General features: G+C 39.8%; 1 protein-coding gene and 4 non-coding genes across 5 annotated transcripts in view; all 5 read left to right on the plus strand.

Moving 5' to 3' along the window:
• The window catches only part of LOC117304369, a 36,201-nt gene that overhangs the window by 8,958 nt on the left and 2,134 nt on the right, over positions 1-25,109 (plus strand). The window contains exons 7-31 of the mRNA XM_033788775.1: positions 6-146; positions 1,096-1,218; positions 2,296-2,372; positions 2,761-2,871; positions 4,026-4,149; positions 4,664-4,774; positions 5,944-6,161; positions 6,855-6,971; positions 7,135-7,276; positions 7,930-8,022; positions 9,146-9,277; positions 10,001-10,074; positions 11,355-11,462; positions 12,987-13,134; positions 13,663-13,779; positions 14,209-14,348; positions 15,329-15,428; positions 16,440-16,716; positions 17,134-17,225; positions 18,978-19,073; positions 19,523-19,717; positions 20,189-20,479; positions 21,046-21,153; positions 22,970-23,188; positions 24,360-24,485. Coding sequence (XP_033644666.1) covers positions 6-146; positions 1,096-1,218; positions 2,296-2,372; positions 2,761-2,871; positions 4,026-4,149; positions 4,664-4,774; positions 5,944-6,161; positions 6,855-6,971; positions 7,135-7,276; positions 7,930-8,022; positions 9,146-9,277; positions 10,001-10,074; positions 11,355-11,462; positions 12,987-13,134; positions 13,663-13,779; positions 14,209-14,348; positions 15,329-15,428; positions 16,440-16,716; positions 17,134-17,225; positions 18,978-19,073; positions 19,523-19,717; positions 20,189-20,479; positions 21,046-21,153; positions 22,970-23,188; positions 24,360-24,485 — 3,480 coding nt within the window. The remainder of the gene's footprint in view (positions 1-5; positions 147-1,095; positions 1,219-2,295; positions 2,373-2,760; positions 2,872-4,025; positions 4,150-4,663; positions 4,775-5,943; positions 6,162-6,854; positions 6,972-7,134; positions 7,277-7,929; positions 8,023-9,145; positions 9,278-10,000; positions 10,075-11,354; positions 11,463-12,986; positions 13,135-13,662; positions 13,780-14,208; positions 14,349-15,328; positions 15,429-16,439; positions 16,717-17,133; positions 17,226-18,977; positions 19,074-19,522; positions 19,718-20,188; positions 20,480-21,045; positions 21,154-22,969; positions 23,189-24,359; positions 24,486-25,109) is intronic.
• Trnai-aau lies at positions 11,918-11,990 on the plus strand. The gene has a single exon. It is a non-coding gene; the product is annotated as a tRNA-Ile (tRNA).
• Trnad-guc lies at positions 12,230-12,302 on the plus strand. Its single transcript has one exon. It is a non-coding gene; the product is annotated as a tRNA-Asp (tRNA).
• Positions 12,543-12,615, plus strand: Trnad-guc. Its single transcript has one exon. It is a non-coding gene; the product is annotated as a tRNA-Asp (tRNA).
• On the plus strand, positions 20,787-20,859 carry Trnac-aca. The gene has a single exon. It is a non-coding gene; the product is annotated as a tRNA-Cys (tRNA).

A 25,109-nucleotide genomic window follows, 5' to 3' on the forward strand; every position in this document is an offset into this window, starting at 1 on the left:
TATAGAGATGGACACATGTACAGCTTGGGTTGGTGCAGTGTCTCCAACAGACAGTGGTTGGTTTTTCATCACCGATTCCAGCGCTCTGACAATAGACGAGAATACAAACAGGGCTAACACAGGATTCTGCCTTCTGCTCGCCACAAGTATGTTATCCCACTTCTGACACCATATTTTTTTGTCGATGATACTCATATATAATGGTTGCGGTAACACCATGTGTGTATCTACTTGCCAGGTAGATTTTGTTCTCTAGAGAACTGTCTTACTTTATATTCTACTAACCCGGAGTAGATTTTTGGAATTTGGGAGACTTCTTATATAGTTCTGAAAAAAACTGTCCTGCTTTTAACTACCACCTGGGCGGAAGGTAGAAAATCGGCCGGGACTACTACTTTAGCTTTTAGTGGATCATTATTAACTTCACTGGAGTGAGTTCTTGATTGGTCTGAGCGTTTGGACTAGCTTGATTGCTCTAGTCATCTTCAGGAGACCAAAAAGAAACTCTACATGATAATGAGACACACACATGCTAATACCACAAACCAAATATATATTGATACCTCACCATGCAATGCCTCAAAACCCATAGACAAAAAAATTTAACCTGTTCAACACTGTTTTCAGCATTTGTGGAATGCTGCATTCAATAGTTAGCAATTGTAGTATTGCCTGCTAACTTGAAACTGCACTTATAATATGAACATTGCAGCATTTTTGTATCAGACTAACAGTGGCGTGACGCATACCCATCCACCTAAAGCACAACTCTTTGGTAATTACTATAACCAAGTTTCTGTAGGCACGCACGAACCTAAAATTTTAGCATTATTTCACGGGAAAAGCTAAGGCCCGGTTCATAGTTCCTGCGAATGCGATTTGAATTTTGATTCACAAATTCGCAACATACAATTCGCATCAGTCAAAGTGTTCTAAACTTCTGCGAAACAGTCGCAGCAAAAAACAGAACTGTGACGTTAAAATTGTCTTCGCATTCGATTGCGGAGGAAGTATGAACCGGGCTTAATTGGACGACAACTTATGACCTTGAATTAATTTGGTTTGAATGTCCTTTTTTGATTGCCCACAATTCAGATTGGTATTCCTGCCACCATGCTCTGGGGATGGAGTCGGGTGATATCACAGATGACATGGTCACTGCTTCCTCTGAAAGCAATTCTAATTTTGGTGCAAAGAACGCCAGACCAGGCAACAGCAGTAAGAACTTACATGAGCCCTTTTCGAAACGACAGCTTCGGCTTTTGACTCGGCTCAGGCTAGCTTGGCCCTGTGGTTGTTTTGAAAATATTGCTTGTCCTTAGCGTACACACTCAGGGCCCCAAACTAGAGGATGGAGCCTGAAGCTGACTCCAAAGCCGAAGCCGTAGTTTCGAAAAGGGCCTTTCTTGGCCCAAGACGTCAATAAATTAATAATGCATTGAATAAGCAATCAATATGCCAGGTAGTGTGGGGGTGTGTGTGTGTGTGCAGACATAAACAAAGCTGGTTTTTTTTTGTACAAAAAGTTTCCCACAACGTTTTTCTTTGTTTAAGGTAATGGACATTAATGGTAATTACTCAAAATAATTATAGCATAAAACCTTACTTGGTAACGAGTTATAGGGAGAGGTTGAGTGAATAAAACATTGTTAGAAACGGCTCCCTCTGAAGTGGAGTAGTTTTTGAGAAAGAAGTAATTTTCCATGAATTTGATTTCAAGACCTCAAATTTATAATTTGAGGTCTCGAAATCAAGCATCGGAAAGCACACAACTTCGTGTGACAAGGGTGTTTTTTCTTTCCATATTATCTCGCAACTTCGACGACCAATTGAGCTCAAATTTTCACAGGTTTGTTATTTTATGCATATGTTGAGATACACCAAGTGTGAAGACTGGTCTTTGACAATTACCATTAGCGTCCACTGCCTTTAAACTGTAGACCGGTTCATACTTCCCACGCATTGCGGTACAAAGTTTGACGTCACAATTCTTTGCAACAAATAATTCGCAGCAGTTGAACCGTGCTCAACTCCTGGGAAATATTTGTTGCAATAAAAGCTAGGTGACGATAAAATTTGCTTTGTATTTGAATAAACTGGGCTTCAGTCCCCAAACATGATTCTTTAGAAAGGACTGCGTGTATGTTTTGAGCTACTGTTGGCGGGATCTTGCAGTCATAATCGTTTTTATTTCATCATATGTCTTAATTTTAAAACAACTCAATTTTGTTCCCTTACAGAAAAACAATGTTTGTATGAATGTGATTATTTCTCATATTTATTTTCTTATTTCAGAATATTGGCGCCCTAGTGCGGATAGCATAAATGAGTGGCTGCAAATACAGCTCCCTATCCATACGTATATTAGTGCAGTAAGTATCTTTAGGACTTCATCCACTTGCATCCAAAGGTGTCGCGGCTGAAGCACCTTGAGCTTCACTGAGTGACCAATACAAGCGCTATATCAAGAAGCCACATTAATTATTTATTGATTTATTGTTTTTATATTGCGCCCATTCCATAAAATATACACAAGCAGATAACAAAATAATTAGACAATGATTAAAAAGCTAACAACTGGTAGAAGCAGGAATATACCACAGTCCTCCACCTCCCAAAATCAAGACCCTTAATACAGGACTTCCCAAACAGTAAAAATGCATTAACATTATTTTTATTATGGGCAGTTCAAATAAAATAATATTGAATATTTCCAATTATTTATAGTAAATTTTTGCATATTACTCTTTCTACATTCAGTTTTCAACTGAGAAATCCCCGAACGCCAACAACGGTCTGTTGGAATATGTCGTCGCATTTTCACATGATGGAGAAAATTTTCTTTTTTATCAGGAAAATGGTGAGAACAAGGTAAGATTTTTAAAATGGTATTCGTATGAAGTAGATGTTTACTGGCATGATATTCTTCTCACTTTAGGTTGTTTTCCCCAAAAACGTTGCCCTTGAAAAATTCTGATTTGTTTGATTAATATGGCTGAAAAGTCTGTTAAATATAAGATTTGAGGCATTGCATGGTGAGGTATCATGATATATTTGGTTTGCGGAACACCATGTGTGTATCTACTTTCCAGGTAGAGTTTGTTCTTAGAGAACTGTCTTGCTTAATTCTACTACAGCAAGACAGTTCTCTAAGAACAAACTCTACCTGGCAAGTAGATACACACATGGTGTTACCGCAAACCAAGTATATAAGTCTGTTAGAGCATACACCATGTGTACATGAAGATCAGCTCTTGTACTCAATAAAATTGTCTTACTTTTTTCCAAGAACCAATCTTCATGCCTGTAATTTACTTACAAATAGATTGTTGTGATTTAATTACTGCTGTTTTGCATCTGTTGAAGGATTTGGGTACTTTGTGTAACTTAAAAAAAATGTCCACAGATTTACATTAAACTTTCACAGTTTGAAGAAAATGATGTTAGAAGGCTACTCATTTAATTAATACTACAGCACCTCAGTCAGTAATAATGTAAGGGAATCCTTCTACCATCGTTATCGTCAAACCATGTAAGTTAAACGTGATTCTGTCAACATTATGTTTTGTATCCTGCAAAAAGTACCCTTACCCTTTAAAGGGAAGGTAGACGTTTGGAACAAACATTAACTTAAAACCTGACTTGGTAACCAGCATTGGAGAGCTGTTGATAGTATAAAACATTGTGGGGAACGACTCCCTCTGAAGTAACGTAGTTTTTGAGAAAGAGGTAATTTCTCACTAAAATAATGCAAAACTTCTAGCTAGAAGTCTTTTATTCGCCCAACAAGGGTGTTGTTTTCCTTCATCATTTTCTTGCAACTTCGATGACCGATTGAGCCCAAAATTTCACAGGTTTGTTATTTTATGCATATGATGGGATACACCAAGTGAGAAGACTGGTCTTAGACAATTACCAAACGTGTACCTTCCCTTTAAAGAATAGTGTGTTGTTGTATAAGGCCTCCGTCTAAGTGTTCTTTTTTAGTTCACAAAAGTTTAATTCATGCCTCTTTCTGGCTTCAGACATTCTCCGTGGATACCATTGGTCGTATACAGGGACCTACTCCGTATAGATACGTAAGGTTTTATCCAATATCTTGGGATAATTACATCGGAGTAAGAGTTGAGGTGTATGGATGCACCCCACGTAAGTCCATGTTTTGAATGTTTTCACCAGTCAAAAGTTCAAATTCTATATGTTGTTTTGATTAATTGTCATGAAAAAGCAGCAATGTACTTTAGGTTCTCCGTTCAAAATGTACAGGCAATTTGAAATGTGGCATCAAGCGTACTTGGATTTTAACAAATTGCACTGATGAAGAGTATCACCCAAAATGACATTTTACTTTTTTTCTTAGAGACTCGTATTTTTTCCCTCAATTTTTCTGGAAGGGCACATCGCTTTGATGACAGTTTTTACATTTTTTTTTTTTTTTTTTTTTTTTTTTACTTTTGCCTTGACCTGAACGGCCCTTGCCAACCAAGAGTGATGGTAAAAGATTAAACATTTTTTTTTTTAAAATCTACCGGGGTATTGGAAAATAAATGCCTAACAAAACTGAATTTGACTCTTATGCACTGCATCCAACCCACACAGCATGGAGTGGCTTTTATGTTGCTTCTTTTTTTTAACACATTTTTGTTCGTCTTTCTTTTGTCAGCTCTTGTTAATTGCGACTTTCTCCAGTTGAGCTATGACGTTACAGGAGGCTGGTTCACTGTAAACTCTGGTAGTGGTAACGAGACAGTTTACTGTTCGCCGTACAGTCACAGTAAGTTTTCCGGTTTTTAAAGGAACATGTTGTCTTGGATCGGTCGAGTTGGTCTTTGAAAGGCGTTTGTTATAAAATGCAGATGGTTAGAAAGATATTTTAAAAGTAGAATACAATGATCCACACAAATGTGCCTCTAAATTGCATGGTTTTCCTTTTACTTTGCAAACTAACACGGTCGGCCATTTATGGGAGTAAAAAAATTGACTCCCATAAATGGCCGACCGTGTTAGTCTACGAGGTAAAAGGAAAACCACGCAATTTCAAGTGATACTTGTGTGGATCATTATATTCTACTTTCAAAATATCTCTCTAATCATATGCATTTTATAACAAACGGTTACAAACGCAAAAGTTCTTGTTGTCTTTAATTTACTTCTGCAACAACATAAAAAATCATTGCAAACACAAACAATGAATGACCGTCCCAAACTTGTACTATAAAGTTCCCAAATCAAAGTATTCCCATAGCAAATTCTTTTTATACCTAATTATTCCCATACCAATTTCTTCTTGTATACCAAATACTTTGTATTGTAGCTCTATGGACTAACAAAGTATTCCCATACCAAGAAACTTCTAATACTAAAGTGTTCCCGTACCAAATACTTCTTATACAAATGAGTTCCTATACCAACGATTTCAGATCAGAAGTTCCCATCTGCCCATGCCTTTCTCATTTAAGCCGTGACACCTTTGGGGAATTTTCCGCTGAGATATACCAAGCATTTCACATTATAGAAGTAATAAAATTCCCACTTGAGAATGTCTTGTTAACCTTTTTTTTTTATTCTTGTAAGAGAGATTTGTGGTAACACCATGTGAATATCTTTTTCGAGTAGTGTTGGTTCTGAAAAGATCCAGTGCTAACAACTCAACCACCGAGAGTCGTTTACCACCGTTTTGTTTCGGAACAAACACTACTCAAAAGAGATATTCAGATGGTGTTACCACAAACCTCTCTTAGTTATACTTCAACCATTCAAAGATTCAAATAATGCTTAGGATTCTATCTATTGAAAAAAGGATCACAGCATACTGATGGAAACGCTGAGTCGTCAACCATCGGTTCTATTCAGAACCAGCACTATATGGTGTTACCACAAACCTCTCTTAGTTCTACTTCCACCATGCAAAGATTCAACTCCTACTGATTTCACTTTCCTCAGACTTTGAGCCTTGCGTAGATGCTTTAGGAATGGAGTCTCTGGTAATACGAGACGATCAGCTCAGTGCGTCGTCTGTCAAGGAAGACAACCCAGATTTCGGCGCAGCCTACGGTCGGCTGAACGATGCCCGTACGGCTGGAGAGGGGTGGATTGCCAATGTCAATGATGCAAATCAGTGGCTTAAGGTTGACACAGAAGCTCTGACGACTATTACAAAAGTAAGACTAGTGACAAAAATAAAATAAAACATTTTCCGCTGAGATATTATATTTTACTTGACACTTAAAGTTATGAATGGGTACCTGCGAGGGTGGAGGTTGATAGTAGAGAGGTTTCGCAAGGCTATGGATACACATACACAGTTACGTCAACACTTTGTGTGTTCACGTGATGCGTATACGCGACTATCGTATTTTGCACACACGTTAGCAACGGATACAGAAGCTCATACGCGTCGTAGAAAAAAACGGAGTGTTTTGCAGACTTTTAGTTGTCTTTTTGTCCCAGATCAAAAACATTTCCCACGGAATTGCTTTTACTGCCAGGTATCGTGCTCGGTATAGATAGAAATTGTTAGTCATTTGCAAGCAAAACGATGAGAAAATGCAGTGTATAAAACACTAAGTCTCTAACGGTCATGCTCGTCGGGAAAAACACTCATGAGTGTGTTGATGATTGCGAGCTCCCTCAAGAGACACATGCCAATATTTTGCGAAACAAAATCCAAGATGCAGCTGACGTGAACGGATACGGTTATCATATCCGTATCTGTAGCTGTATTCACACGCTTGCGAAACCTCTCTAGTGTGCTAAGGGCTGTATTCTCCCTAGGGAGCTGAGAAAGATTACTTACAGGAATGTTGCTGACTCAGAAACCAATGCACTATCATTTTTGTTTCTTTGTTTTACAGATCTCGATTCAATCCCGAGGAGGGGCAAACAATGACCAAATGGTTTCCACTTTTAAGGTTGAGTATAGCTACGATGACGCTAGCTACACAGAATATCAAGAGAACAATGCAGAAGTAGTAAGAGTATAACAATTATTTCTTTTACTTCAGGGGATGGTTAAAAATCCCTTTTTTCCCCAACCAAGTTGGGGCCCAATACCTTGTTATTCGCGATTGATCATTTTTGTGGAAATCACGCAATATAAATCTCTAATTATTATTCTAATTATTGCCCCATTAGGTCTTTCAGGGCAGCGTGTCAAGTGATGTTATCGTGCATAGTTACCTAACTACTTCAATCCTGGTGCGATATATCAAGATTGTTCCTGTGACGTACACAAATGCTGTTGCAATGAGGATAGAGCTGAGCGGCTGTGTCAACAGTGAGTATCACCCCTCTCCACAAATAAAAAAAAAATTGTTTTTTATATGGAAAGGTTTGCGGTAACACCATGTAATGACTATCTGTAAATGAGTTGGGGTGGTTCTGAAAAGAGCCGTTGGTTTCAACTCGACGTTTCAAGTTTTTGTTCTCCAGAAGATGATCAGAGCAAACTGATCGAAACGTCGAGTTGAAACGAACGGTTCTTTTCAGAACCACCCCAACTCATTTAGAGATAGTCCATTACATGAGGCTACTGCAAACCTTTCCATATCAGATTTCCACCATGCAAAGTTTCAAACCCTACTTATAAATTGTATTATAATGGTTTAGTAACAACTTGTGAGGTTTACAGAAAAGGAAAATATAAACACTAACACTTCTGACATGTATCATTACAGGTTGCTCTTATTAACCACTAATTTAAGTCAGCTATGGCTTAATTTTATTTGGGAGGCTAATCATCCTTACTCACAGCTGAGAGCTGAATTGTGAAGGGCGCGGCTACAACATGCCCAAGAAGCAGGCATGCAAGGGCACCTTTGGCAGCCAGCCACAACCCATTATGACTACGGAGCACAGCCAAATTTCGAAAGTGATTGAAAACCGGATGGACTGTTTGCTTAATATCACTGTCTTGTTTTTCATCTCCAGGTATTGCTCCTAGTTCATCTGTAATCGAACAAGCTGACCTGATTGGTGGATGGTTCTTCGCTTCAGATGGTTCCATCCAATACCTTCTGAATAGTAAGTCCCTTTTTGTTGGATGAGATGAACCTCCACTTAATAACAACAATAACAAATATTTATAGGCACCAAACTCCACCAAAATGAGGTGCTCAAGGCGCACAGGAGGGGCAACCACACAAAGCAAGGAAAATTATACAAATATACCACTTTTATATAGCGCAATTCCAAATAATTATCTTTGCACTTCCATCATTAACCCCTCGGCCAGCTCGGCCACGACATGCCTGACAACGGCCACTTCAAGATGAGGGGCTAAAATTAACTGATTTGGGCGGTCCACATAAGTCAACTGCCACAAGGGGCAATTGCCACCTACCTACTCTTGGGGCTGAAACAGGGTTAGCCCTTCCACAGTCCATAAGGGTGTAGGCAAGGGTATCGTCCACTAGGAGCCACCTACTCCTGGGGCTGAAACAGGGTTAGCCCTTCCACAGTCCATAGGGATGTAGGCATGGGTATCATCCACTAGGAGCCACCTACTCCTAGGGCTGATACAGGGTTACCTCTTCCACAGTCCATAAGGGTGTAGGCATGGGTATCATCCACTAGGAGCCACCTACTCCTGGGGCTGAAACAGGGTTACCTCTTCCACAGTCCATAAGGGTGTAGGCAAGGGTGTCATCCACTAGGAGCCACCTACTCCTGGGGGCTGAAACAGGGTTAGCCCTTCCACAGTCCATAAGGGTGTAGGCATGGGTATCATCCACTAGGAGCCACCTACTCCTGGGGCTGAAACAGGGTTACCTCTTCCACAGTCCATAAGGGTGTAGGCAAGGGTGTCATCCACTAGGAGCCACCTACTCCTGGGGGCTGAAACAGGGTTAGCCCTTCCACAGTCCTTCAAATATTTGAAGAATTGTTCTTGCTTTGCCAACATGAATAAAAAATTTCTTTTAAACATCTTTTCAAACCTGTACATTTTGAAAAAAAATATCAGCTGAAAAGGTTGTTTTTTATGATTACAAACAATCAACAATTTTTTCTTTATGTGGCCTAATGGGCACTGTATTACAAATTGCCCAAAATATTAAACTGAAACCCAAATGTACTCATCTCGAGTAAAAAGCGCTATTTATTTAAAAAGTTAATAAATAATGATACCAATTTCTATTTGTTACAGATTTCTCTCCCTCTAAAACCATCTATTTGGTTCTTGGTATGGAAGATTCTAGCATTGCTGATAACCAGATTACTGCCTCTAGTATCGACGGTGGATCAAACGCTAATTATGCCAGATTCAACCATAATACTGGTCAGTCCTTATGTAGATTCAAGGCTCTTATTTGCCCCTCAACGGGTCCAGATAAAGACAAGTATTGGTCTTACAGAAACTGTCGTCCATTTCACCAAAGTCTTCCTATCTTAGGATTAATCAAAGGACTTCGAGTTAGGTTCCCTATCTGAAGACGGAGACGCATTGAACCTAACTTAAGTTAGGACCAGTTACTCTTTCTAAATCGAGATAGGATATCTATAAAAAAGAAGAAAATTCCAAGAGACATTTATGTGAATTATTATCTTCTTCTTGTCAAATATCTTTCGAAGCATATTAATTTCAAAACAGCATAAAAAATAAGTATAAAAACAATTGAGGTTCAAACTATCCTTTGAAGCATCGGCTCCTGGATTAATGAATGACTAAAAACCAATTTTACCCGAAATGTTAGCATGCAATATTTTATATATATTTGTTTTGCGGTAACACCATGTGTGTATCTACTTGCCAGGTAGAGTTTGTTCTTAGAGAACTGTCTTTCTTTATTCTATTAGCGCGGAGTAAAATGTTCGGGGTATAACTGTTACCTGGGTGGATGGTATAGAAATAGGCTGGGACTACTACTTTAGCTTAAAGGATCGTAATTAACTTTGCTACTTTGTAGTCAGTTCTTAAATTGGTCTCAACATTTCGACTAGCTTGCTCTAGTCATCATCAATATTTTGTTGAAGTCCCTTCACTACCTTTCTCTTTGTGTAGGTTGGACCGCTAGCACTGCTGATACAGACCAGTACCTACTAATTGACTTCACAGCAAACACTTATATCTCAAAGGTAACTTAAACATTTGGCTTAAAGGCAGTGGATACTATTGGTAATTACCCAAAATAATTGTTGGCATAAAAACTTACTTGGTAACGAGTAATGGGGAGCTGTTGATAGTATAAAACATTGTGAGATACGGCTCCCTCTGAGGTTTTTGAGAAAGAGGTAATTTTCCTGGAATTTGATTTCAAGACCTCAGAATTACGTTTTGAGGTCTCGAAATGGAGCGTCTGAAAGCACACAACTTTGTGAGACAAAGGTGTTTTTTCTTTCATTATTATCTCGCAACTTTGTTGGCAAATTTAGCTCAAATTTTCACAGGTTTTTTTATTTATGCTTATGTTGAGATACACCAAGTGAGAAGACTGGTCTTTGACAATTACCAATAGTGTCCAGTGTATTTAAAGGGAAGGTATACATTTGGTAATCACTCTTAAAATTAATTGCAACAAAAACGTACACTGTATTCTCAGTACATTCCAGAGCTCTGTGAAAAAAAAAACTGCCTCTAGCTACCTGGCAATCTCGGTGGTTTAGTTTGTAAAAAAAACTGCCTCTTGCTACCAGGCAATCTCGGTGGTTTAGTTTGTAAAAAAAACTGCCTGTAGCTACCTGGCAATCTCGGTGGTTTAGTTTGTAAAAAAAACTGCCTCAAGCTACCTGGCAATCTCGGTGGTTTAGTTTGTAAAAAAAACTGCCTCTAGCTACCAGGCAATCTCAGTGGTTTAGTTTGTAAAAAAAACTGCCTCTAGCTACCTGGCAATCTCGGTGGAACTGCCTGTAGCTACCTGGCAATCTCAGTGGAACTGCCTCTAGCTACCTGGCAATCTCGGTGGAACTGCCTGTAGCTACCGGGCAATCTCGGTGGAACTGCCTCAAGCTACCTGGCAATCTCGGTGGAACTGCCTGTAGCTACCTGGCAATCTCGGTGGAACTGCCTGTAGCTACCTGGCAATCTCGGTGGAACTGCCTCTAGCTACCTGGCAATCTCGGTGGAACTGCCTCTAGCTACCTGGCAATCTCGGTGGAACTGCCTGTAGCTACCTGGCAATCTCGGTGGAACTGCCTCAAGCTACCTGGCAATCTCGGTGGAACTGCCTCTAGCTACCTGGCAATCTCGGTGGAACTGCCTGTAGCTACCTGGCAATCTCGGTGGAACTGCCTCTAGCTACCTGGCAATCTCGGTGGTTTAGTTTGCATGATACTGCTCTAGAATTACAAAGGTGGTGGGTTCCAATCCCAACGAGTAAGCTTGATGTTTTTTGTATCCAATATTTTGCTTTCTACAGGTCATCCTACAAGGAGCGTCATCTGACTCATACACAGAGAGTTACTATTTATACATCAGCTGGGATGGAGTGACGTACAACGCGTATAATTACACTGGGGCACAAAAGGTATGGCGTCAATGCAAGCTGACTATTTCTCTGGTACTGTTATATTAATAATAATAGTGGCTTCTTATAGAGCGCATATCCATCACTCAATACACTTAAGACCCGGTCCCATTGCAGCGATAACAAGAACGAAAATGAGGCAAAGAGAATGCATTTCATTGGTTGAATGAGCGTGTGCGTATTCTGCGTGGAGCAATTCAAGCAATACAATGCATTCTCTTTGCGTCATGATCGTTATTGTTTTCGTTATCACTGCAGTGTGACTCTGCCTTTAAGGCACTTTAACATACAATTATTTACGTGGTACCACGTTTGCATTATAAGACCTAATCCTTAGCACCAGATAATGTTTTACAAGGTGCTGTGGCGCAATACGCTTTCAATTTTAGTAATCTTTAAAATATGCAACGTACAGGGGGCTTGTCAAAATTAATCCAGGGACACCGCCAGTATAGGGCTAGATAGCTCAGTTGGTAGAGCGCCTGCACAATAATCCGGAGGTCGTTGGTTCGAATCCCACTCTAGTCAATTCTTTGTTCAACCCCAAAAATCATTTCAAAATTTACCCAGTCAGTTTCCCTTGTGGTTTATATAAATATCTGAAACAAAAAGTCGCATCTTCTTAAGGTGATCCCCTGGCTGCCGCTTCCCAGGTTGTATCGTAATTTGGGTGTGATCCCTGGCTACATGGCAGTTAACGGTTGTATGGCTTCTGACTGGCACCCCCGAACAAAGATATTGACAAAATAGGGACACAGCCAATATAGGGCTAGATAGCTCAGTTGGTAGAGCGCCGGCACGTCAATCCGGAGGTCGTTGGTTCGAATCCCACTCTAGTCAATTCTTTGTTCAACCCCAAAAATCATTTACAAATTTACCCAGTCAGTTTCCCTTGTGGTTTATATTGATATCTGAAATAAAAAAGTCGCATCCCCTTAAGGTGATCCCCTAGCTGCCGCTTCCCAGGTTGTATCGTAATTTGGGTGTGATCCCTGGCTACACGGCAGTTAACGGTTGTATGGCTTCTGACTGGCACCCCCGAACAAAGATATTGACAAAATAGGGACACCGCCAATATAGGGCTAGATAGCTCAGTTGGTAGAGCGCCGGCACGTCAATCCGGAGGTCGTTGGTTCGAATCCCACTCTAGTCAATTCTTTGTTCAACCCCAAAAATCAAAACTAATCCAAGACCGGTATTCGGATAAAAATTCTTCAATGTCAATTCTTCTACAAACCCTGGTTTGACTCATTTAAAGCTACACAGTTCTCTGATGCACTCGAGAGAAAGAACTATATGCCAATGTACCCCACTGATAAGTGCAAATTTAGTATCAATACACTGGCGATGTATTTTAACTTTTGAATATTTGAATAAAATAATTTTTATGAAGCTGTATATTCTATATTTTGTATATAACTATCTAGACTCCCTTGTAAATGTCTAGGTGCCACTGGAAAGTGCAATTAAAAAATCAAACTTTACAAAATAAAATAAAAATAACAATTTTTTTTGTTTATTTAGCTCTTAACTGGTAATACTGGGGATGGCGATTTGTCTGCCGAGGAGTACCTCCAGGAACCTCTCTTCGGTCGGTACCTAAAGATTAATCCGCAGAGCTGGACTGGTTCCAAACCTTCCCTGCGTGTTGAGCTGTATGGAGATGAAATCGGTGAGTACCCAACTATTTCAATAAATTCACAGGCATAAACGAGTTCTGACCCAAGTTAATGGTACCCCAATACATCACTGAAATTTTTATTATTATTTATTATTATTATTATTTATTCGGCCAGTGTCAAAAACAAATACATACAAGTAGAACAAAGGATAATAAGACTTCAAAAAAGGTAACTTAAATACAGGGTAACTAGAGGAGCGGGATTAGACAAAAGGGTACAGGACAGGTACGGGATGTGGAGGAAGGAAGAGGAAGGGACAACAATCCATTCTAAGACGGCCAGGATAGACAAAAGCGTACTACTACACTATGACTCAAAAGCCTGCTTATCCAATCCTCGAATAGAGTATAAATACAAAAATCACTATGATAAACACTTAGATACACTATAAAAAAAACAAATATAAATATATACTTTGAGTAAAACCAAAAGAAAATTTGAAGCACTAGATAGAAATTTGCTTGAATGTATAACAGGTGTTCAACATTTAACTTTGAAAAATGTTTCACTTTGTCCAGCTCTCGACACTTGTGATGAGTGGAAGAATAGCGGCTACACAACAGCAGGCTATTATTTTGTGCAGCGAACATCCGAGTCATCGTCCGTTACTGGTGTGTACTGCGAATTTACCAAAGGTAAGAACTCTAGCTGTATTTAGTTTCTCGCCAAAAAGCTCTTTCAGGTCTGTGATTTCTCAATTGGCAAGTTTCCCTTTTGCCCTTTTCTTAAACAAGCCCCTTTTCAGCATTCTTTGTTATAAATGCCATTTGTTATCTGTTACATATTCATTTTGTTTAACCCTTACACCAATGTGTTTGCACTGTACACTCAAAAATGTTGTGAGTTCGATGAAAGAAATCTCCGGCATATTAATGGGGTGGGGTTCTAACCCACGACCGTTGCAATTCTAGAGCAGTGAAAGAAGTCTCAAAATGCATTTAACTATCCAAACATGCTGTTCTTCTTACGTAGTAATTTTTTATTGCAATTCATTTTCAGAGTCATTACCAACAGACCACTTAAACTCATATAATGTTGTTTCTTCCTTCATTTTTTGTGTGCAGCCTTTACAAGTTGTTCTGACTATGCAACTGCAGGGTTTACCGATGCTGGCTACTTCCTAATCTATCCCCAAGGAACGGGAATCGGCCTAGTGGTCAGATGTTCGTTCAGCAGTTTCGTAAATATTGAAGCTCTTGTTACTGTAAGTGAAAATTTATTTTCAAGTTTTAAGTGGGGAATATGTTAATCATAACCTTCCTATAGTAGTGAAAATGTTTCATCAGCATGGCTCATCAGGCTGGTGTTTAAATCCATTGTCATTAATAATAATAATAATAACAAATTCTTGTACAGCGCATTTTACAATAACCATATCAATGAGGTTTTTTTAAATTAGTGCCCTGGTCATTGGGCCAATAACATCCCTTTAATCTTTCTCAGCCCCCAATAGGGAGTATACAGCCCCGAGCTGCCGTGGCGCTCCATAGGCTTTTTCATTCACAATATCAACCTCTACCCTCGCAGGTACCCATTTATACCCCTGGGTGAAGAGAAGCATTTATAGTAAAGTATCTTGCTCAAGGACACAAGTGTCATGACCGGGATTCGAACCCACACTCTGGTGACTTAGCACCAGAACTTGAATTCGATGCTCTTAACCAATCGACCATGACACTCTACGATTGGCATGAGGGTGTCTCAATCTCCTCCAGACAGGATATCAATCCATTGCAAGTTACTCCCTATAGCTAGATCTCACCGGTAGCAATTCCAAATGTCGAGGAACAAAGCTGTTGGAATGGCTCTTTGATCTGCAATCATCTCAGCAAAGCAAGAGTGAGAAAGCCTGAAAGCAGTAAACATAGGATGTCGATCGTTGCCGAGCGGTTAAGAGCACCGAACTCTCATCAGCCGAGTGTGGGTTGGCGTCCCGGTAGTGACACTGTGTCCTGAAGCAAGACACTTAACCATTGCTTCGTCCTTCGAATGGGAAGTAAAGCTATAAGCCCCGTGTGTTATTAAAACTATCAACGCACGAAGAAAAAAGAAGACATTACACACTTGTCACAAAGAGAAGGCGCTCGTCCGGACGGTCTAAGCAGGTTATTTCTTTAATCATGACGGCTGCACTAGAAGGAGAAGAAGAAGAAGAAGTAATGTTATATTGTTTTGTCCTTGTAGGTGACTCATGACAGGATAGGCGGGGTAACACTCAGCAGCAGCTCTCCCTCGCCAGGATCTGTCGTCCACACCTTGGATTACGGAAACTCGGTTGACATTGGTGAGTGCCTAAGAGTAATAACTTGCCAACCTTTATTAGTGGTCCTATTTGTGGTGTCACCTGCTTAAAAAGCACCCTCACTTGGATCAAAAAGCACCATTATTGCGGTTTAAGGAGGCAAATGATTGGACTGTAGCTGTTCTTTGTGCATCAAAACATGTGCTTGAGCTCAGCTTCCTTGTAGCGTTTCTCGCTATGCAAGGGCCCATGCGCAACAAAGTAATTGGTGTACATTTTTGGTATGAAACGAAGGATGCCTCATAAGTGAACTTAATCACTGCAGCTTGCAAGCCTGAGGGAACCTGTAAGCAAGGGTGCTTGCTATGTGATCCAGAAACCCTTAGGTAAACCTCTATTCTTCCATGATAAGTGTTATGGGTTCTTTTACGTGCACTACTACTCCTAGTTCACAGGACATCCCACTGCTTAATGGTCCATCCAAAGAACAAAGCATCGTCTTTCAGACTCTTACGAGCACCTCTCTTAAAGACAATGGACACTATTGGTAATTGTCAAAGACCAGTCTTCTCACATGGTGTTTCTCAACATATGCATAAAATAACAAACCTGTGAAAATTTGAGCTCAATTGGTCATTGAAGTTTCGGAAATAATGAAAGAAAAAACACAATTGTCACACAAAGTTGTGTGCTCTGAGATGCTTGATTTCGAGACCTCAAAATCTAATTCTGAGGTTTTGAAATCAAATTTGTGGAAAATTACTTCTTTCTCAAAAACCATGTTAATTCAGAGGGAGCCGTTTCTCACAATGTTGTATACCATCAAACTCTCCCAATTACTTGTTACCAAGTAAGGTTTTATGCTAATAATTATTTTGAGTAATTACCAATAGTGTCCACTGCCTTTAAGAAAGACTCTGCTAGGGTCAAAGGGTCAGGCTATTAACTATTTTTTGCAGTACGCTATCGATTCTTGGTTTGGTAAATTGTTTCTAACAGCTTATTCTCATTTTTCATTGAAATAACATCCTTCATCTTTTACTTTCTGATTAGCTGATATAACCGCCATGGCAGCTGCGTCATCATTTTGTTACCAGTATCTCACCTACGAGAGCAACAAGGCCAAAATATGGGACAGTGGCACTCAGAATGTGTGGTGGGAGGACAACGCGGGTAACAAGATGGCGTACTGGGCCGGGGCTGACCCGTCTGGCTCCAGTGGTTGTCGTTGTGGCCAGCTCAGTAACTGCGTCGATGACAATGAAAAATGCAATTCGGACTCTGAAATTAACGACCCGGCGTTCGACGGAGGCTACATTACAGATACAAGGTAATGACCAGGGATGAGATTGTTCAGACTTTTGGCTGAATTCAGACTTTTTATGTCGGCCTGGTGAAGAAAATTAGACAATATTTGTTTCCCCAAACAAAGAAATCCTGCTCATTGGTCTACTTCGCTAGTGCTTTGGATACTGTTTCCAAAAGCTCCTTGGAATCTATAACCCCAGGGGTTACCAATTGGTAGAAATGGCATCATTTCAACATACCTTTGAATTTGTATCCATGTTTCAGACTATTTTGTACTTAGTAATGACTCTCACCCCTGTAATCACCAAGGCCCAGTTTCATAGAGGCTGCTTTTTAACTTTGAAAAGTAGCTAAACACAACAAAATTATGCTTACCGGCGCACTATTAGTGTTCATATTATTATTTATTATGTTTCACTTGATTCTATTTCTTTCGCAGTGTTCTCCCGGTGACATCAGTTAAACTTGGAGGTTTTGATGGCTCTAATTCTGCCACTTATAGTTTGGAAGAACTAAACTGCCTTGAGGCTGGTATGTATTTGTGAATCACTTATTAAAATATAACCTGGGTTGGTACTTCACTGGTTTTGGGATTGAGCAGTTTTCAACAAGATCTTTCTCAAGTATTGTTTGAAGTTTTGCATGGTGTGGATAAATAGGAAGAAACTATAAATAAATAATAAACTAGCGGGTACAACCATGTGTAAATCTCTTGTGTGGGAGTGTTGGTCTCGACGTTTCAAACAGTATAATCTGCTTTCTTCTGAAGACGAGCAGTATACTGTTTGAAATGTCAAGACCACACTGGCTCTTTTCAGAGCCGACACTCCCACAAAAGAGATTTACACATGGTTGAACCTGCAAGTTTACTATTTATTTATAGTTTCTTCCTAAGATCTTTCTTGTCTGATCAAAATTTCAAGATGCGAAACAAGTAGTTTTGGGTCTCACTGCCTGTAAAACTTTCACAAATATCGACAAAATTTCACAGGTTCTTGTCCATACTGTAAAGTGTTTGGACTCAGTGTTGAACCTTTAATATGGAAGCAAATTGATTTAAGAAAAACGACCAAAAGCATCTTGAGAAATCAAATGAGAAACAGTAGGTTTGTCTCTCTGCTCTTTTCATTTTGGTTATTGGACACTAGCATTAGGCTTATGGGTCAGCAGGATCCCTGGCCTTTGGGAAGTGGGTTCCAGGGTGAATGTTTATATTACAACTACTTTACTGATAACAGCTGACACGTTGGTACAAACTGTTTCCGGCCGCTGTTGTATTTTATCACAAAATGCACTATGACCCATTTTGGTGGTCAATAGGTTTACATGTAAACGCTGTGGCGTGTTATGGCTGAGCGGTCAAGAGCACTGGATTCAAGCTCTGGTGTTTGATTAGCAGGGTGTAGGTTCGAATCCCAGTCGTGACACTTGCTACATAAAATTGGGGAGGTAGTGCTTTCTGCTCTACCGGCCAGGCTTCGGACTGATGATACCCAAGCCTACATCCGTATGGACTGTAAAAGGGGTAACCCTGTTTCAGCCCTAGGAGTAGGTGGCAACGGCCTCTGGAAAAAAAATATTTGTAGCCCACACCTTGAAGTGGCCTTCAGGCCTTGTGTGTCTGGCGACTTGCATTAAAAAAATAAAAAAATAAATAAAAAAAATAACCTAAAATGTGCACTTCACTGAATAACGCACAGTGACATTGACCACCAAAATGGCGCATCCAAGATATATTCTGATGATGAGGATGTCAGGTGAATTGGGTCAATTGTTGTTAGATTTCTAGTTATGCCGCTTCGCAAATGGTTTAAACAATACTTTCTGCTTAAAGGCACTGGACACTATTAGTAATTACTCAAAATTATTGTTAGCATAAAAACTTTCTTAGTAACAAGCAATGAAGAGCTGTTGATAATATAAAACATTGTGAGAAACAGCTCCCTCTGAAGTTTTAGTTTTGAGTTGATTTTCTCACTCAAATAATAAAAGACTTCAGCTGAAGCCTTTTGTTTAAGTAGATGAAAGCACACAATTTTGTTGAACAAGGGTGTTTTTTCTTTCTTTACTCTCTTGTAACTTTGGTGTCCAATTGAGTCCAACTTTGCACAGGTTTGTTATTTTATTAAATTGGGATACACCTAGTGAGAATATTGTTCTTTGACAACTACAAAAGGTGTCTAGCGCCTTACTGTCTGTGGAGACTGAAGCCAGACCGCTAATAAACACATATCCGAACTCAATTAATAATATCTTTCTATATCCATGGCTTTTTATTTGCAGCGAGTGCTCTCCCTGCATCCTGCCAAGCAGCCTACACCACACCTGGTCTGTACCTACTCGACCCTGATGGAAATGGACCACTTAATCCTGTTATTGGTAAGTTCTTAAGTCATTTTTGTAAATAAACTTAATCTTAAATCATTGCGGTACCCGCTGCAACTGCCTTTAGTTACCGGGCAATCTCGGTGGTCTAGTTGGTATGACACTGCTCTAGAATTGCAAAGGTCGTGGGTTCGAAACCTACCCGAGTAATATGCCTGTGATTTTTTTTCACAGAACTCGGGGGAAAGTATACAGTGCTAACACACATTGGTGGAAGGGTAATCCCTTTTTTTTTCCTTTCTTTTTTCCCCGATGCAAATTTAACATCTATTGAACTATCATCTTGTGACTTGTTTTTATTTGGGTTGAACAAAAAACATTTCTATAGCGGGATTTGAACCTGCCAACTCTGGATGACTGTGCAGGAACTTGTCATTTTACACCTTTTTAACGTGACGATGTATTTTTTGTCCACTTGAAAACTCCATTCTTGTTCTTGATAGCTCAATGCTCCGAGATTGGGAACGCCATTGTCACGGAAATTACCCACGACTTTGTAGGTAGCGTTGAGATAGTTGAATATTCTGGAGCAGGAGAGTTTGCTAAAGACATCTCTTACAGTGGAGACCTACCCTCCCTAATTGCTATGGTTGCATCGTCCACCGCCTGCTCTCAGTATCTCGAGATGAGATGCTTTGGTGAGAATTTTTTATTTTTTATTTATTCTATTTGTTTAATATTAAGAAGCAAATACGAACAATAGCCCAACAGACATTAACAGGGTCAATGAACACTAGACCACACTGAAGGCGCTTAAAGGCACTGGATAGTCCTTAGTTACGACTAGTCCTAGGAGTTATTAAAAACTTTAGGCTAGTCCTAAGTTAGGGAGAGTAACTCGACCTCACTCAAGATAAGACTAGTCTTAACTCTTTGTGAAGTCCAACCCTGGAGAGATGCAGAAGAAATAAAGGCTTACATAGATGGCAATTTAAGCACAAAAATAAGTTTTCAGATGAGTTTTGAAGCTGGTATATGTAGTGACTTGTCGGAGATTGGGAGGGAGTTCATTCTATAGTGCTGGGCAACAGTGTGAGTAGGATCGAGTGACCCATGAGTGGTGTCGATTTGGAATATGCTGTTGATTGGTTGATTTTTAATGTTTACAGAAGCGAAACTCTTGAGAGGTGATGAATCATGGTGGGTAAGCAGTGATGGCACAAAGAAAGACCACTGGTCCGGCACAACGATGTCTGGAAAATGTGCATGCGGCGCTACAGGCTCTTGCTATAAACACAATAGAAACTGCAATTGTGATGAAGGCGCGTCCTACTGGATGCAAGACAAGGGATACATCACTTCCAGGACCGACCTGCCAGTGTCTCAGATTCGGGCTGGGGACACATCTTCTAGCAAGCTGGGCTTCATAACACTAGGCAGTTTGAAGTGTTATGAAAGAGGTGAGTGGGATAAACACCATTGGCGCTGTCACAACCAACCCAATGGGGTTTTGGTTGCAACAGAGAAAAGCGCTGCATAATTATTACTAATGCTATTCCAAGATTGTATTTACAAATTAATATAATTTATTTACAAAACATTTCCTTTGACATAACCATACATACATAAGTGGCAACCGTTTAAGCTACCAAATTTCACACATCAAAATCGTACAAATTCAATCCCCGATGCAAATCTTCATCTAGTAAATTGCTGCGGTACTCGCTGCTCAAATATAGGATTCGAACCACCTCTAGCTACCGGGCAATCTCGGTGGTCTAGTTGGTAAGACATTGCTCTACAATTGCAAGGGTCGTGGGTTCAAATCCCACCCGAGTAAAATGCCTGTGATTTTTTTGTTCACAGAGCCCGTGAAAGTATACAGTACTTACACACATCAGTGTATATGGGTAAAACCAAAATTAATATTCGTTATCCCTGATGCAAATCTTCATCTTTTAAATACAATCCTCAAAAGTCATACTAAAGTTTGATCCCTTGATGCTTTTCTAATCTGTCTTTGTAGTTGGTCCGTTGGTTCAGACGTGTTATGACGTGAAGCAGAGCGGAGAAACAACTAATGGGTACTACTTGCTCGATCCCGATGGAGCAAGCGGAACGGATGCATTCATAGGTAAGTAAAACCCGTTTCAGACAGGCTTGATAGAGTCGCGCCGAAACCAAAAGATTAGGAGCGACTCTTGGTTGACCCAAATGAATTCTGGTTTCAGACAGGCGAACTTAACATAACATTTACATTGGCTCGACTCATTAAAAAATCAACATCTGAAACCAAGTCACTCCAGAATCGTTCGGAAGTACTGCAACAGTCGATCTTTCGACTTCTAGTCGGTCCAGTCGCAACTGTTCCAGACGTCGATCTCTTCATACACTTAATTCAGAACTGGTTTGGCACGACTCTGGAGTATCTATCTGAAACTGGTGTAAATCACTCACCAGCATACACTTAATTCAGAACTGGTTTGGCACGACTCTGGAGTACCTATCTGAAACTGGTGTAAATCACTCACCAGCATACACTTAATTCAGAACTGGTTTGGCACGACTCTGGAGTATCTATCTGAAACTGGTGTAAATCACTCACCAGCATACACTTAATTCAGAACTGGTTTGGCACGACTCTGGAGTACCTATCTGAAACTGGTGTAAATCACTCACCAGCATACACTTAATTCAGAACTGGTTTGGCACGACTCTGGAGTATCTATCTGAAACTGGTGTTAGACCATCAAGCCTGACATTCTTCTTCTTATTAATAATTTGAATTGAAACATTCTTAGATGAACCAAGTGAGAAAAAATATTGAATCGACTTGAAACACATTTTCCCTTCTCATACACAGAGGCCTTCTCATAGACTGGTTACATTATATTAATACGACAGATAGATGATGGGCTTGTGCCTTTTGATTAAAGCCATTGTACCCTTTCAGTAAATAGTATTGTCCAAGGCCCACACTTCGTGTATCACAACTTCTATATCAAATAACAAACCTGTGAAAATTTAGGCTCAATCGGTCATCGGAGTCGGGAGAAAATAATGGGAAAACCCACCCTTGTATCCGTGCGTTTCTGTACCGAAAGGGTCCAATGGCTTTAAACAAGCATAGAACTAGAACTTGACATGCATTCAGAGTGTGACATGAGAAAGATAATTCCTACGTTTTTTTATAAAAAGTGTTACATACTAATTGTGGACACGAGAACAAAAGAAGTCCACATAAGTCCACTTGAAACACTCTGTGGACTTACACCTGTCCACACAGTGTTTTGTACAGTGTTGAAGAGCATGGCATGAGAAGATATTTGGCTACTTGGGGATGTTTTTGTTTAAGCGTTACATACGATGTGTAGACCTGAGAACAAAAGAAGTCCATGTATGTCTACTTGAAACACTCTGTGGACTTACACCTGTCCACACAGTGTTTTGTACAGTGTTGAAGAACATGGCATGAGAAGATATTTGGCTACTTGGGGATGTTTTTGTTTAAGCGTTACATACGATGTGTAGACCTGAGAACAAAAGAAGTCCATATATGTCTACTTGAAACACTCTGTGGACTTACACCTGTCCACACAGTGTTTTGTACAGTGTTGAAGAATATGTTTTTTCATAAAGGCACAGAGGAATGTCCACAGAGTGTATGCAACACAGAACTGTTGGCTTATGGGATCACCCTTATGGGGTCTTTTAGATAATTTAACAATGGACCCCATAAGACAAGTCTTTGTTCCACAAATATCTTTCTCCTGTCATATTCATGGCACAATTCCATCAAATATTTTCCAGATTCCTTTCTATTACTGAGTTTCCTGAACACACAACAGACAATGATATACATTCTAAATGCAGAATTGCATCTTGACATTTTGAACTTGTGTCATATTGTTGACCTGATGATGATGCAATTGTTTTTGCCCACTTTACAGCTGAGTGCGACTTGAACTTTAACTCCACCCACGCCGTGACCATCTACAATCACGATAGCGAGAGCCGTGAGCACGTCGTTGACATTTCCGGCGACAAGGACTACATCCGATCTGTGGTGTATGAGAACATGGATGTTGAGCAGCTGGAGTCCCAATTCACTCTTGCTTCCAGCGACTACTACCAAACTTGCAAACAGTATATTAAATATGAATGCTACGGTAAGCAGCCCAGTGGACAACTCTGGCTTTTTAGTTTTGGTGAAAGCTCCATCGATATTACGGGAAAGCTCTTATAAAGAATTTCAGAGTTTGCCAAATATTCATCCTTTTCTGTGAGCGAGTATGATTTTGTTGAATTACTTGGGTCAGATAGCAGGACCCAATTTCATAGAGCTGCGAAGCACAAAAACTTGCATAGCATGACATTTCTTCCTTGATAATTTTGAACAAGATTACCAACCAAATTTCCATTTGTTGCATGCGCCGTAGCACCTTGTAAACCATTATAAGGTGCCAAATAATTGGGTCTCAAAACTCATCACTGCAATTACCTATTTTTCTGAAAGTTTGTATATACTCCGCGCCTTTGGTAGATACGTGCGCTATATAAGACTTTGATATTATTATTATATTATTATATTGCTTGTTCCTGGTATTCAGCTGTTGTTGTTTTTATCCTGAAAATCACGTGGAAATTTGGTTGGTAATCCTGTTTTTATCAAGGAAGAAATGTCATGCTCAGCAAATTTTTGTGCTTAGCAGCTCTATGAAATTGGGCCCTGAGTAGTTTATCAATAATTTGGCCTGTAAATCAGCAATGTATAAACAAAAACCCAATCTATGGCTGGCTATCCTTGAGAATTGGAAGATCTGTAGACCTTGTATATGCAAAAGCCTTTCTCAGGCATCTTAAATCACAACTTGGTACAACAAGGGTGTTTTTATTTTCATTATGTTCTAGCAACTTCGATGACCAATTGAGCCCAAATGTTCACAGATTTGTTATTTTATGAATATGTTGGTTTGACACCAACTAAGGATACTGGTAGTGACCAAACAGTCCAGTACCTTTAAAGGTAGTGGACACTATTGGTAATTACTCTAATTAATTATTATCATCAAAACTTACTTGGTAACGAGTAATGGGGAGCTGTTGATAGTATAAAACATTGTGACAAACTGCTCCCTCTGAAGTAACATAGTGTGACAAGGGTGTTTTTTCTTTCATTAATTTCTCGCAACTTCGACGACCAATTGAATTCAAAGGTTTGTTATTTTGTGCACATGTTGAGATACACCAAGTGAGAAGACTGGTCTTTGACAATTACCACTAGTGTCTAGTGTCTTTAAGGTGATAGGTGCACAATTTATTTGTTTCCTTCGTCCTCAGATGCACGTCTTCTTGATAGCTCCACTTCGGAATGGAAGACATTCAAAGGAGAAAGCAAGACGTACTGGGGAGGTGCCAACGGGCAAGACCTCTATTGCTCCTGTGGACTCAATGGAACATGTATCGGTAAGCCAAACAGTTTTCATCATCAGCAGGTCGAGCATGCTTGGCTTTCTTAGAAGCATTTCTTCCATCTTTCTCTGCATTTGGTAGATTTTCGAACCTGCATCCAGTATCCTCCATCAATCTGTCAATATAGGTCTTCTTTGGGCGTCCTGGTGTTTGTGGTTGGGTTTCCAAAGTAGAACTGCCCCAGCGAGTTCCTCTTTGCTGAGCCAGGAATGGCCAGCAAATCGAATTCTTTGTTTCTAAATTCTATACTAAACAGATATTAGAGTAGTAATTTAGATCTGTATAGTTTGAAGAAGTATCAGGATTCCTCATAAATCTGTGGAGTGACATGGCCGAGCGGTTAAGAGCACCCAGTCTGGTGTTTGGCACTTGTGTCCTTGAGCAAGATACTTTTACCTCAGTTGTAGACCTGCCAACCTGTACGCATTTTCCGTACCATGTATGCATTTTTACATCTGAGTAAGATGGTACGAGGTATTACGCAGAAAATATGCAAAGTCTATATCTCGGTGTTTTAAAACAGAGCATGAACTATATTGTCAAGTTATTTGCATGCTGAGTAAGTTGCTAAAAATTTCTTACAACTTTTTGCCCCTTGAGTTAATAGCATCTATGATC

This window comes from Asterias rubens, chromosome 21, assembly GCF_902459465.1.
Source record: "Asterias rubens chromosome 21, eAstRub1.3, whole genome shotgun sequence".
Taxonomy (NCBI): domain Eukaryota; kingdom Metazoa; phylum Echinodermata; class Asteroidea; order Forcipulatida; family Asteriidae; genus Asterias; species Asterias rubens.